Raw genomic sequence first — 14,663 nt, 5'->3', positions numbered from 1 at the left:
TTTTTGGGGTTGCTAATGCCAAGAAGCCTGGAATAAGCATTTTCTCTCATCTAGGTAGCTGGGCACTGGAAATACCGCCCAATGCCTGGTGTGCCCACCCACTCCAGGGGAGCCCACTATGGTAGGTGCTTTCAATAATTTTTTAATGGAAAACAAATAATTTTTGGAGAAGGAAACAAGTAGGTGGGTGGGATGAAGGTGTTTCCCAAAGAATTCCCTTTCTGGTGTGCCATGATCTGGGACACAGGCTTTGGGAACACTGGAAAAGTTCTAGAGGATCCCATTATCACCACTCCAGGACCACATTTCTCACTGGAAAACCCTAAGTTTGCCATCCATAAAAATTTGCTTTTCTCTGCTGAGTCAGATGGAGGTCCTGGATGGATCTGGCTTCCTGGTGCTGCTGGAATGGGAAGGATACACTGCTCTGCGCAGGTCTAATGGCCCCGTGGCTTTGCCGAAACCCTCTGGTGGTGATTCCAGTATGATTTCCTTCCACTCCTGCCTTCCATTCCTTTTAATCACGGTTGGATCTATCGTAGGAGCAAAAGCAGCCTTGGAATCATATTTTTCAGCAGGCAAGCACTAATTTCCTTCATTTTCCAGCCTGGGATGGAGCTGAGCATGGGTTTTGTTGGTTTTTTTTTTGTTTTGGTTTTTTTTTTTTTTTTTTTTTTTTTTTTTTCCCTGCATACCAACCACCTTCCCAGGAAAGGGGCCCCTTTCCCACATCCAAGATTAATCCACTTAAAGTAGAGTCAGAAAAAAAGCCTGGAGTGTCACTTATCCCAGCCAGTCCCAACAAGGAAATCCCAGGAGATGTTCACCAATCCTTTGTGATTGATCCCACAAGCTCAGCAGTGACCCATGCCATCACCTCCCAATGCAGATTTGGGCTTGGATAACTCCACTCCCCCTGCAAAAAAATCAGAAAATGCCTAAATTGGTGCCGAGGTTTAAAAACCACCAGTTTCTTAATCACAGGGAAAAAATCCCACAGCAGAAGTGAAAGCCCTGATGGAAATTAACCCAGGGAGGGCAAGCTCAGACATAAGGAAGCTCTAAGGGGATCCAGGCTCTCTCGGTGTTCCGTTTTGGGGTGACACCAATGCTAGCTGGCAACTTCTGGGTGTCAATATCTGAAAATCAGATTAAAAGGGAGTTTTAGAGCTGCTGGCTCAGGTTCTCGGTTGAGTCATGATAATTAATGGATCTGGGGACCTTCCAGGATGGGGAAGTGCTGGGTGATGGGGGATCCCAGCTGGAGGGCTGACTGAGCAGTGGGAATGTGGAGAGTGCCAGGGACAGGCCCAGAGGTCCCACAGGGGATGGTGCCTCTGTCCCAGCTCCATTGCTGTGGCCAGGATCTGTTCCAGGGGCTCCTGATACCCTGGGCAGCTGCAAAGCGATGCCCACTCTGGTGGAGACCTCTTGTATGCCCATCCCGTCCCGTCCCATCGCATCCCAAATTCTTTCCCATTTCCCACCTTCTTGGAAGCACCATTCCTTTCAGGACATTCCTCTCCTCCTCCTCTGTGACAGAACATTTCAGGAGAACATGAAAATAAGCCTTAATTTTGTGGGTTTTTCTTTAAAGTAATTTTTAAAGTGGAAACTCAGAAGCTCCAGGGGTCAATCCCCTGAATTTAGGAAAAGGGGAATGGATGGGATTTGCCCCTCTTTTCCTTCCCCTATGGGTGGTGTCTGTGGATTTGGGGGGCTGCAAGAGACCCACAGATGAGCTGGAGGGGCCTCAAGATTGGGCAAGACCCTGAGAGGGGCTGAAGACCTCCTGGAAAATGGGAGGATCCTCAGAGGGATGAGGAGGTACAGGGAGGACTGAGAGTGTCCCTGAGGGGGCTATGGAGCTGAGGGTGTCAGAAGCAGAGACAGGGGCTGAGGGGAACAAAGCGGGGCTAGTGGAATTGACGGGGCAAGGTGTGAGGGAAAGTGGGAAGGGCTGGGACCTGGGGAGATTTGGGGAGCTAAGGGAGTTCAGGGAGGTTGAGGAGAACCAAGGGAGCTGAAGAGAATCAGGAGTTCTGAGGAGCTTTGTGTGGGTTGAGGGGAAATGGAAGGGTGACAGCTTGAGGGGAGATGAGAGGAATTGTGAGCGTGAGGAGCTTTTGGAGGGGCTGAGGAAAATCAGGTAGAAGAGTTTTAGGGGAGGGAAGGAGACTTGGAGGGGGTTGAGGGTTTGTGGGGGGTCTGAGGAGATTTGGGGAGATGGGGACATTGAGGAGTCTGGAGGTGCTGAGGGAACTGAGGGGGTGAGGAGATTTGGGGGGTGGCTGGAGGAAGCTGAGGAGAATTGAAGGAACTGAAGGGATCTGGAGGATCTGAGGAGATTTGGGAGAATCTGAGTGGAACTGGGGGTCTGAGGAGATCTGGGGGTGTCTGAGATTTGAGGGATCTAAGAAGATTTTGGAGGTTCTGAGTGAAACTGAAGGTCTAGGGGGATCTGGGTATTTGAGGATCTTTGGGTGAGCTAAAAGGAAATGAGAGACTGAGGAGATTTGGAGGTGCTGAGCAGATTTTGGGGATTCTGAGGAGATCTGGGGAGGAGAGGACAATGAGAAGTCCTGAAGGCAGTGAGGGAACCGCCTGGTTGAGGTTTGAGGGCCTGAGACTTGGCAGGGCCAGAAGAGAACTGAAGGGATCCAGGGCATTGAGGAATTTTGGGTGGGCTGAGGAGAACCAGGGTTGGAAAATGGATGAGGAGAACCATGAGGAAAAATGGATGTTTATGGAGATTTGGGGGGTACTGAGGTGAACTTAGTGGGCTGAAGAGATTTGAGGGTTGCGGAAATTTGGGTGGACTGGTGATACTGAGGGAGTGTGGTGGGCTGAGAACGGAGGAGATCTGGGGGGGTAAGGAGACCTGTGGCAGCTGAGGGAACCAGAGAGGCTGAGGAGATCTGGGGGCCTGAGGGAACCAGGGAGCCCTGACAGGGCTAAGGGGTCTTGGGGAGCTGAGGAGGTTTGGGGGCCAGAGGAGGCTTTGGGTGGCTGTGGACCCAGGGGAGCCCTCTCCGGGGCTGAGGAGGTTTAGGGAGCCCTGCTGGGGCCGAGGGGGATGGCGGGGCTTGAGGAGGTTTTGGAGGCTGAGGGAACCGGGAAGCCCTGATGGGGCTGAGGAGGTTTGGGGAGCTGTGGACACTGAGGTGTCCTCCCGGGCCTGAGGGAACCAGGGGCTGCGGAGCTTTGGGGAGCCCTGACGGGGCTGCGGGAAACGGGGAGCTGAGGGGCTGTGGGGCCTGAGGGAGTTTGGGGAGCTGACGAGGTTTGGGGAGCCAAGAGGGCTTGTGGGGCTGTGGACACCGGCGACCCCTCCTGGGCCTGAGGGAACCGGGGGCTGCGGCGCTTTGCGGAGCTCTCCTGGGACTGCGGCGGTTTCGGGGAGCTGCGAGCCCCGGGGACCCCCTTCGGGCCGGGGTGCCCCAGCCCAGCCCGTCCCTGGGCGGGCGGTGGCGGCGGCGGGGCCGGGCGGGCCGGGGGCGGGGGCGGTGGCGGGGGGACGGCGCGGGGCTCCATCTTCCTCCGTGCGGCGGAGCCGGCGGGACGGCGGGGCACCATGGCTGTCGGTATAGGAAGTGTCTTTTTTTTTTTACCTTCCCCCCCTCGCTTTATTTATTTTTTTTATATCCCTCATCCCTCCCTTTCCACCCCCCCGTCCCCTCTCCAAAACACCTCAAAACCCCCCGAAACCCCCCTCACCCCGGGGGCGAGCGGGAAAAGGGAACCTTCACACACTCCCCCCAACCCTCGCGCTGCTTTTTATTAATTTTTCATCTAAATCAATATTTTTTAAAAATTTCCCTCCTTTTTTCCCCCCTCACCCCCCCTTCCCCCTCCCCTCAGCCCTGCAGAACATGGCGTCCCCGTCCTAGCGTTTTAAAAATAAGCCGGGGCTGCCATTTTTGTTTGCCTTTTGTCTGCGAATTTTAATAAAAACGTCTGAGAATGTGGGAGAGGCGGCGGATGGAGGGGGGATGGGGGGAGCACCCAGCCGGGCCATCCCCCCTTCCCCAAACCCCCCCTTCCACCCCCATCCCCTGGCCTTTTTGTCTGGCAAACCACCCCCCCCGCAAATCCCCTCCCAGGTTGAGGATTTCAACTTCACTTAACCAAACTTCGCCTTTTTCCACCTCTTTTTTTCATTATTATCATCATTATTCCACTATCCCCCCCTTCAAGCAGGAAGAAGAAGGAAAAGAGAGAGAGAAAAGGGGGGAAAAGGGGGGGGACATCGGGGAAAATACCCATTTACCAGGATTTTCCCTTTTTCTTTCCCTCTGGATGGTCTAATGGAAAAGTTAATTGCAGCTGAACGTACCTATTTTTGTGGATGTTGCATGTTTTGGGGGGGGGTTGCTTTTTTTTATGCATTCTTGGCTTTTTTTCTGACTTTTTTTCCTTACAGGGGGTGGCAGAAGCAGTGCAGGGACTGAATATTATCATTACCACCATCATAATCACCATTATTGTAATTTTCACCATTTTAATTCCTTTTCTTCTTCCTCTTTTCCTCCTTTTCTTTGCTGTTTTCTGCATTATCTGGTTTTGTCTAGAAAAGTGGTCTCGCTGGCTGGAAGGTCTAACGGAGGGGGGAGGTTTTTTTCATGGCGTTTTTGGCAGGAATGCGGCAGCTTTAGCAAGGGACCCAAATTTCTGTGGCTGTGTCCCAGAGGTCTGCCTGTCCCTCTCCAACATATATTTAGCCGTATACTATTTATACATCCATAATCTCCCGGCCACGTCGGGGGGCCTGGGGGGGGGAGCTTAGAGCCGGCGTGGCCACAGTGATGGATTTGAACCCAGGAATGATGAATTTCATGATTACGATTTCTTTTTCTCCCATCAAGGTTGGAGGATGCTCCTTGTTGGGTTATTTTTTCCCCCCAAGCCTGCAGTCCTTTGGATAGCAGCCGGGTTTTTTTTAACCCAGGGAGGATGGAGCAGGTGAAAGCTGCTTCGAGCTCGAGGCCTTTGAGATTATAAAGTGATATTTTAGCAGAGAGGTAAAAAAGTTTTTTAAGTCCCTCACGGCGTGCGGTTTGCTGAGAGGCGGAGGGTCCAGGGCGAGGGGATGGATTTCACCCCCAGTTTTCCAGCCAGCTCCTCATCCCTCAGCTTTCCCAACAGCTTAGGGGTGAGCGGGACTATTAAAAAAAAACCACTTTTTTGGTTTTTTTTTATTACTTTTTTTTATTTTCCTTGTTTTTTTGTTGTTTTCTCTCTATTTTCAGGCAAATCCCCACGTTCCCACGGGTCGGGTAGGTTGGAGCCGCTTCGCTTTTGTTCCTCCGCTGTGGGATCTCGCGCGCCGGGGGCTGGCGGGGGGTTCGGGGTGTGTGAAGTTGTCCTCCTCCTTGTCCCCCCGTAGAAAAACGCCCCACGTGCAGCACCCGGTCTCAGCTAGAGCTGGAGATGGACGCGGATAAGGGGAAGCAACGCCAGTACTCGCAGAGGTGGGCATGATGGCTGGATGGAGGGGACCACAGGGAGAAAAAAATTCTTGCTTTTGTACATTTACATCTTAAAATAGCATCTAACATAACAATGTGCATGCATGTAATTGTACGTGTGCTTATACAAATAATATATATATATGCACACCAGAATTCAGGTATTATACACGGATATATATATTTCTGTATAAGTGGGGGCATGGTATTTTTTTGGGGTATTTTTGGGGTGTGAGGGACTTCTTGCCTGCTCCCTCTTCAGGGAGGGGACCCTGTTCCTGGCATATGTGTGACCCCTTGATATTTGCCTTTTAAGAAATGTGCCTTTATATGCATAAAATAATAACGTTCACCCTCAACCTCCACCTTCTGCTTTTTCCCTTAAAAATGTGGATTTTTGGTGATTGGGTATAATGTCATGACATGCGCATGTTGGATCCGGTGCTCTCACTCCCTCCTCGGGGTTATCCCCTGTCTGTGCCTCGGTTTCCCTGTGTGCTGTCACCCATGGGTGACACCCTCATTCTGCTGGGGATGGGCATTTGCCCCCAGGCTGGTTTGTGGTGCTGCCTTTGCCTTGCAGGGTGCCTGGCTGGTCTCTTTTGGAGGGTGGGTGTACTTGGGGTCTGGGGGAGCAGGACCCCCCAAGCTGGGTAGTGGTATGTTTTGTGGGACATGTGTGCCCTGTATCTGGTGTGTCACGCCATGGGCTCTGGATTTCCCTGCGGGCTGTCCCTGTGTCCACTCTGCTGGGTCACTGGACCCAAGCTGTGGATTTGGGGTCACATTGCCTTGGCCCCCATCTTTTGGGAGTGTTGCCATCCTGGTCCCTCCTCCTCCACCCCTGAATTGGGGACCCTGCGGAGATCTCTTGCGTGGCTTTGCCTCACCTCTCGCTTGCCACTGGTGCTTGGCTCCTCACCCTGCCCTGCGTACCCCTTTTCCTGCACAGGGACTCTCAGTCCAGGCTGGGGGCTCATTTTAGGTTGGTTTTGCTGGAAATGCAGAAGGAGAAGCCCCAGCCCAGGGCCCTTCGGGGGGCGGAAGCTGGGGTTTAATTGGTTCCATCTTGGGTGAATTCTTGTGGTGTGCAGGCCACCCCCTCCCCGAGCCACTGGGGGCTCGCCCAGCGTTCCTGCTTTGCAGCTATGCCCGCCTTCTGCCCCCTCTGCCTTGGGGTGAATCCCTCCTGGATGAGGACAGTTTGGACAGGGAGGGATGTGCGTTCCCCGAGGATGGTGCTAGATGCCGGTTCCTACCCTGGTGGCTGTGGGACACAGGTTTTGTGGATGGGTACTTGCTTTCCCTCCAAAACTCCTCCTGCTCCAGGTGAACCCCAGAGGAACCCCATGTTCTTAAGAGGGGACAGGGGCCATGGCCTTGTGTTTTGGGCAGGAAACTGAGGCATGGTGCAAGGCAGAGCTGGGTTCGCTGGCCCAGGAACATGCCGAGGCCAGTGTCACCATCCCTGCTCTGGCCTGTGTTGGGAAGGATGTGCAGGGATTTGGGTGGGGGAACGTGCATGGGATATCCATCCCTCACTTGGTTCTCCCCGATGCGCCGTCTCTGGCCACCGCCGGCTTTCCTGTGCTCGCCGCTTGGCATGGGGAGTGGGAGTTCTGCCCTGATGCTCTTGCTGGGATACTTGGGGACACCAAACTCTGTGTCTTGCTTGGTCGAGGACACGTTTAGCTACTGAGTGCTGCTCTGATCACCCCAAATCCCTCCCCTCACTTCTGAGACCCCACACTTTCAGGCTGTACCAGGTCGGTGGTCACTCGCCGGTCCCTGGGAGCTTCCCCTTTTCTCTCAGCGGTGCCGTGAAAAGAAATCTCTTGTTTCTTTTTATTTCAGCGAAGGCGAGACAGAGAGGGCTGCCAAGGTAGAGGCGTTCCCTAGAGAACTGTAGCTTGACTTAGCGGCAGTTGGGTAGGAAGTTGGAAGGCTCTAGTGAGCTCGTGCCCACCCGTGCCATCATCTACCTCCCATCAATCTGGAGCCTCAGCGACACGTCTCCCCAGGCAGCTGCGCCCACCTGGCTCCAGAGGCCACCCTGTGAGTACCAACCACCGCCGACCCTGACGGCCCCGGCACCGCCGCCCCCTCGCTGCCAGCGCCCCCGCACTCCCCTCGCCACCCCCAGCCCTGGCTTGCCGGCTTCTCCCGCTCTTCCCTCCCCATGGGTGTGGAGGCAGGGAGGCTTCTGGTCTCTTTTTAGGGTGCTGCTGCTTCCCCCCTTGGCCTGGCTGAGCAGTGACGCCGGGTACTGTGTGGTTCTGGGGAATTTGGGGTTCAGCCCATGGTTTTGGGGCTCTGTGCATCTTCTTGTTTGCTCTTCCCACATCTCTCTCCTCTGGCTGGGTTGCTTGGGTCTCCACCATGCCTTGGGTACCCACCTTGTCCCTGGGGTTAACCTTTGACAACCCCTCACAGCCAAATCTGGTGCCTGTGGAGGATGTCAGGGGCTCTTCCCACCATGGTTTGGATCACAGGACCCCATGCCACTGGAGATGTTACCCAAGGAGAGTTCCCCCTGCCCAGCCAGAAACTGGGGGGGCACAGAGAGCCTTACCACCCCCCCTGCAGAGCCAGGGGGAGACGTGCCGCAGCATTCCCTACCCTTCATAATTTCCATTTTAATGGATTTTCTTTTTTTTCCACCTTTGCTGCATGTCAGCTTCCATTCTTCATAGTTAGCTGAGAATAGAGAAAAAGGGAGTTTATATATATTTTTTTTTTCCATCTGCTTTCTTCCCCCTCCCACTCTGTTTCCCAGCCCCAGAGAAGGGGATGCCGCTCCCAACGAAACACCACACAATTTGTAACATTAAATCGATACAGGAACAGGGATTTTTATAATTGTTTTGGCAACGCTGACCATTTCTTTCCTCTTGTTCATCCAGCTCCGATTGTGGTGGTTTTACAAATAATTTCTCATTTCTTTAGTAAGTCCTCCTCAGGTGGGGGTGGGGAAACACGTGAAATTTATGCTTTTCTCCCCAGAATATCCTTTGTGTCTTTCCAGCCCCCTCCAGCTTTGCAGGAGGGACCCTGGGACTGGTGTAGGGGTTGCTGCTGGTTTGGGGGCCACGCTGGTGGCTTTGATCCGTCTGGGTGCTGCTGCTGGCTCCGCTGGAGCCCAGCATGCTGGTGGGACAGGGAGAAGGATGGACAGATGGACGGATGGGAAGGACAGAGGTCATGGGGCACCTGCTGAGATGGGGGATCAGCTCCAAAAAACCCTTTTCTAATCATAGCTCTGGTTTCCTGTTTTCCCACGGCTGCTCTGGGGTGGGAGATCGGTGCCGGGGTCCTTGGTCCTGCAAAGGGGTCTCAGAGCCCACCTGCTCCCTGCTGCCAGCTCTGTTTATATCCCTGATTCCTGGTGTCCAGCCCCTGATGTTGTTACTGGCGTCCCTCATCCCAAGAGATCTTACATATGTGTGTGTATACACACACACACACACACGTAGCCAATGGGTAAATGCATGCTGTGGGCGGCCTGTGGGCACATATATAATTACACAAAATAGCTGGCAGCGGCTATGTCCGTGCATGGGAAGGTGCATTTAACATCCCCAGTGAATTCCTGTTCTGTGGCATGAAGCGAGACTTTGCTTCTGCCTGTGTTGCTGGGATCCAGCCCTGCTATCACTTCAAAACCCTAAAATTTAGTGCTTGAGCAGCCGGGAGGTGACCTGGAGTGATTCAAGACTGGGAAGGGGAACTCCCAAAGCTGATGTCTGGGTGGTGTCCTGAACAGGCTATGGTATTGAGGTCTGCCATGAGAAATTGCTCCCATTCCTTGATACCCTGTAACACACCTTGTCCTGTGCCAGGCTGCTCCAAAGTGCATGGGGCGGGTGGCTCCTTCCTCCCTGCCTTGGTTTCCCCCCAAAATGGGGATAGTCCATCCCACAGCCTCTTCAGGCGGTAGCTGTTGGAATCTTACATTCTGGTTGGGACCAGGATTCCCTTTCTCTGGGTGCTGCCCACCTGCCTATAGAGAGCTCAGATTGTGTTTGAAACCTTGGGCAACAAGTGAGAAGGAAGAGGAAGAGGAGGAAGGCTCATCATTCCCAAATCCTGCCCCCCCTGAAGCTTATGGGGATGCACTTCACTGGAGGCATCACTCTAGGTTGTCCTGGCCATGGCCTGGTTTATTTTGTAGCCAGATCTCCCATACATCTTACCAGGGTCCTGTAGGTGCTTACCCTCGTGCCCCCGTAATGGGATTTGCCAGGATGGTGATCCCTGGTCATGCTGAGCTGCTCTGCTGGGATCTTCCTTTGCTGCCCCCTTCTTGATGTTTACCATTACCTAAAGATGGATTTAGAATTCATTTTCCCAACACCTTCAAGCGTCTCCATATCTCCCAGCCCAGCTGGTTCCAGGTGTTCCTATTGAGCCACTCCTGGGTGTCACAGGCACTTCACTTGGCTTTGAAGGCATATTTTTGGGGGGGATTCAGCTGGGATTGCTGTTGGGTTCAATGTGTACTCATTGCTGCTGGGCTCACCCTCTCCCATGGCAGTGTCCCATCCACCTCTAACCCATTCTTGAATGGGAGAAATACTTCCAGAGCTCGGGAGATTTGGGCGTTTTCTCCAAATTTCAGCTTCCTCTTTTTCGGAATTGTGTCCTAGTGCACTCACTGGTGTTTTGTGGTCTTGGAAGCGGGCAGGTGCTTGGAGTCCCTCTAATGCTACAGGAGTTTTCATCTGGGAAGATGCTCAGGGGGTTCTCCAGCCCTGCCCCCACCATCTGCTCCCTGCCTTTGCTCAGAGTCTGGGTTTTGCATCTTGAGTTGGGGGGTTCAAGGTGCAAGGGTGGGGGGGCCATATGGCGGCCAGTGATGCCCCATAACCACCCCCCTCTCTCCCCAGGATGGCGGAGCCTCGCTTCAACAACCCCTACTTCTGGCCGCCCCCTCCCACCATGCCCAGCCAGGTAGGACCCCTGCACTGGGATTTTGGGAAGAGGGAGGATAAATGGATGTGGAGAACACTGAGGGGGAGGCTGGGGGTCCCAAGGATCCCAGTTCCTCTGCCCTCACCCACCTCTCTGCCTTCTCCCCCCTCAGCTGGACAACCTGGTCCTGATCAACAAAATCAAGGAGCAGTTGATGGCGGAGAAGATCCGCCCCCCACACCTGCCTCCCACCTCGGTGGCCTCTCAGCAGCCCCTCCTAGTGCCCCCCTCACCTGCTGAGAGCAGCCAGTCCATCATGTCCCTGCCAAAGCTGCAGCAGGTGCCAGGGCTGCACCCCCAGGCCGTGCCCCAGCCTGACGTGGCCCTGCACGCCCGACCAGCCACCAGCACCGTCACAGGTACCGCTGCTGGTGCCACCAGTCTGGGGTGCAGAGGGGATGTGGATCCCCTCAAGACTAATACTCTGTCACGTTGCCCGCTAGGGTTGGGGCTGGCATCCCGTGCACCGGCCGTTAGCACCTCGGAATCCAGCCCAGGAACAGGGACCACCACCCCTTCGACCCCCACCTCCACCAGCCAGAGCCGCCTCATCGCCTCCTCGCCCACCCTAATCTCAGGAATCACCAGCCCCCCCCTCCTCGACTCCATCAAGACAATCCAGGGCCACGGCTTGCTGGGAGCACCCAAGGCTGAGCGGGGCCGGAAGAAGATCAAGGCGGAAAACCCTTCGGGACCACCAGTGCTGGTGGTGCCCTATCCCATCCTGGCCTCAGGGGAGACGGCCAAAGAGGGGAAGACATACAGGTAGGCACACCCCCGCCCGCTGTGGGGGCTGGGGGCAATGGCAGGGAGCCCCCCACGCCAGCCCGGTCCCTGCGGGGTTCTCCCCCACACCCTCCAGGTGTAAGGTCTGCCCCTTGACGTTCTTCACCAAGTCGGAGATGCAGATCCACTCCAAGTCGCACACAGAGGCCAAGCCCCACAAATGCCCCCACTGCTCCAAGTCCTTCGCCAATGCCTCCTACCTGGCCCAGCACCTGCGCATCCACCTGGGCGTCAAACCCTACCACTGCTCCTACTGTGAGAAGTCCTTCCGCCAGCTCTCCCACCTCCAGCAGCACACCCGGTGAGGGCCCCGCTGAGGGGCTGGGGACACTTGTTCCTGCTGACCAGGGACAGGGGCAGGCGGGCACCCCAAACCCACCAGTCTCTCCTGACATCCTTTATGGCCCTGCTCTGCTTGTTGGTCCTGCTGCCATTATCTCCTTCATCATCATCCCCCATCATCTTCAGCACCTTCATAGTCTCCACCATACTCGTCACTCCCACTGTGCTTATCGATTCCCCCCCACACTGGCTGTTCCCATTTGCCTTTATCAACCCTACCACACTCATCATTTTCAGCACTTCCATGGGCTCCACCATGCTCATCATCTCCACCAAGCCAATCTGACTCCACAGCTTTCATTATCCCCCCTGTGCTCAACATCTCCACTAGCTTCATAGTCTCTAGTACCTCCATTATCTTCATTACCTTCTTTCTGACCACGTTCACCACCATGCTCATCATCTCCATTACTTTTATTGCCCCCACCATGCTCAGCCATCTCCACTGTGCCTTTTCCCACCACTTTCTTCATCCTCACCATGCCCTCATGTGCCCAGCACCTTCACAGACCCCACCATGGTCATCTGTCCATGCATGCCAGTCCATCTCCTCCACACTCATCCTCCCAACTACCTTCAGTTTCCAGCACCTGCATCCTCTCCCAACCCCCATCTCTCAGCACCATGTCTCCCCTCTTTCTTCTCTGTCACCTGCTGGGCCACTGATGTCACTGTGCCCACTGTAGCCCCTCACTCTGCTGTGACCCCATGGATGGGATCAGCACTGTCCCTGGTGGTGGAAGGGGAGGTGACAGTGCCCTAACGTGTGTGTCCCCAGAATCCACACCGGCGACAGACCCTACAAGTGCCCGCACCCTGGCTGCGAGAAGGCCTTCACCCAACTCTCCAACCTCCAGGTCAGTGTGAGGGGACCTGGGGTGGGGGGCACAGGTCACCAGAGTTCCCCCCTGACTCCCTCTGTTCCTTCAGTCCCACCAGCGCCAGCACAACAAGGATAAGCCCTACAAGTGCCCCAACTGCTACCGGGCGTACACGGACTCGGCCTCGCTGCAGATCCATCTGTCTGCGCATGCCATCAAGCACGCCAAGGCCTATTGCTGCAGCATGTGTGGCCGTGCCTACACCTCGGTGAGCATGAGGGATGCCCCAAAACCTGCCCCCAGCCCCTAGCCCCCAACTCACGCCTGTGCCCCCCAACAGGAGACCTATCTGATGAAGCACATGTCCAAACACACGGTGGTGGAGCACCTGGTCAGCCAGCACTCGCCACAGCGGACGGAGTCGCCCGGCATTCCTGTACGGATCTCCCTCATCTAAGCCGGGAGGGGACAGGACCCCCCCAGCATAAGGAGGAGGAAGAGGAGAGGGAGGAAGAGGAGGAGGAGGACATGACCCCCAGCGCCGCGGGCCGTGCCCAGGCTGTGCTCCTGCCCGGCTCCCGCAGGTTTGGTGACATCCAAAGACGGTTTCAGAGCACTTTGAATCTCTGCAGTTTGGTTTCTTTGGGGGGCGGCAGTAGGGGTGTGGGGGGGTCCCCCCCACCAGGCCCTGCCCCCCGTTTTTGCATACAAATATATATATATATATATATATTTATTGGCCAAGAACTTGGTGCTGCTAAAGACCAGAAATTCACCCCAAAAACGAACCGTGGATGGAGCAAAAAGCAGCTGGGGGAGGAGGGGAAGTCCCAACCCCCCACCCTCCCTTCCCCCCAGGCTCTGGGCCCAAGCGCCTCCATTTAGGGTTGATTTTTAACCATTTTGGGGGTTTTTTGTGTTCTTCTGGGGTCCCTTTTGAGGGTGAAGCCGTGGGCAGAGCTGAGTCCCCCCAGGGACAGCCCCCCCATTCCACATCCCCAGTTTTTGGGGATTTGGGGGTCCCCCTGCTTTGCCTTGTGCCTGCCTGTACATACCCCCTGTATAGAGCTGGGGGACACTCCCCCCAAACTCATCTATATTCTGTATTTTTTGGTTCATTTTGGATATTAACTGTGTTATTTTTTATACACTTTTTAAGCCTTAACTCAGCGTTTCTTTGGGGTTTTTTGTTGGTTTTTTTCAGGGTGTTTTATTTACCTTTTATTAATTTTTAACCCCATCCCCTTATTTTTTACCCCCCCTATTATTTTTACCCCCCATCCTCTTATTTTTTACCCCCCCATTATTTCTCCTGTCGATGTTGTATGATATCAATATTGTAACCTTTTTTGTCAGCATGTTAATACCGTGTAAATACGTCTCTTATACACTTAGCCCCCCCTTTTTTCTCCCCTTCCCCCAAACTTTGGGGCTTTTTTATTTTCCTCACTGCCCAGCCAGGCCAGGCCTTCCTAGAGCTAGTTGGTACCTTATTAAAAAGGGGGAAAAAAGAAAAAAAAAAGATAAAAAAGAGGAGAAAATGGACAAAAAGTTGCCCCTCTCCCTGTTGTTGCCAGCCCCCTGTCCTGCAGTGTGGTTCCTGGAGAAGCTGGGGGGGGCCACGGCCTCACAGTGTGGAAAAGGAGTGAAATCCCCCCCAGCCCAGCCCCTTTCCAAAAAAAGAGAATAAAAAAGAACAAAAAAAGACCAGAACAGGAATTAATGAAACGGGGAGGTTGTGTTTAAGGGGGGAAGGGGAAAGATGGGGGGAGGGGACTCTCCTGTAGGGATGCCTGGGGACACAGGTGGGAGCCTGGTCCCTGTGGGGCTGCTGGAGGGTAGGGTGAAGCTGTGGGTCATCCACAGCAGCTGCCTTGTCCCCAGTTTCCCCAGGGACGTGGGTGGCAGTGCCTGGTGACTGGCAGTGACTGGTCACTGGTATCAGGGTGAAAGTGGTGGCTCTGGTCCTGGTGGGGAGTGTGAGTCACGCGCTGCTGGGGACACCAGCTCTGGGGACAGTGTGTTGTGGCCACCACTGCTGGGGACATCTCACTGTGGCCTGGGACACCTCACCATAGCCATGAATGAGACCTCAGTGAGACCTCAGTGTGGCCACCTGACGACCCTCCAGGAACCTGTCACCATCTCTAGGGACATCCATCATGGCCACAGCTCTGGGGTCACTGCACTGTAGCCACCAGCCTCAGGGACATGTCACAGTGGGCACCATCTCCAAGGCCACCAGTTCCAACGATACGTCACCACCGTGGCCAGC

The 14,663-nt window shown here is 54.6% G+C and overlaps 1 protein-coding gene across 2 annotated transcripts; it reads left to right on the top strand.

The window, feature by feature from the left end:
• Positions 1 to 4,496: 4,496 nt before the first annotated feature.
• On the top strand, positions 4,497 to 14,107 carry ZNF362 (zinc finger protein 362). Of its 2 annotated transcripts, XM_063417479.1 has the most exons (9): positions 4,502 to 5,276; positions 5,387 to 5,471; positions 10,355 to 10,418; positions 10,552 to 10,798; positions 10,883 to 11,204; positions 11,302 to 11,526; positions 12,346 to 12,424; positions 12,498 to 12,656; positions 12,729 to 14,107. In XM_063417479.1, the coding sequence occupies exons 1-9, from the start codon at positions 5,090 to 5,092 to the stop codon at positions 12,843 to 12,845; spliced, it is 1,485 nt and encodes a 494-aa protein (XP_063273549.1). In that variant the 5' UTR covers positions 4,502 to 5,089; the 3' UTR covers positions 12,846 to 14,107. The 2 variants fall into 2 exon arrangements, with proteins under 2 accessions (XP_063273550.1, XP_063273549.1); XM_063417480.1 differs by lacking the exon at positions 11,302 to 11,526 and having other exon boundaries at positions 4,497 to 5,276.
• The last annotated feature ends 556 nt before the right edge of the window (positions 14,108 to 14,663 follow it).

This window comes from Prinia subflava, chromosome 21 (assembly GCF_021018805.1).
Source record: "Prinia subflava isolate CZ2003 ecotype Zambia chromosome 21, Cam_Psub_1.2, whole genome shotgun sequence".
NCBI lineage: Eukaryota > Metazoa > Chordata > Aves > Passeriformes > Cisticolidae > Prinia > Prinia subflava.
The sequence above is the reverse complement of the archived record's forward strand: the minus strand, read 5'-3'. Positions and strand labels throughout refer to the sequence as shown.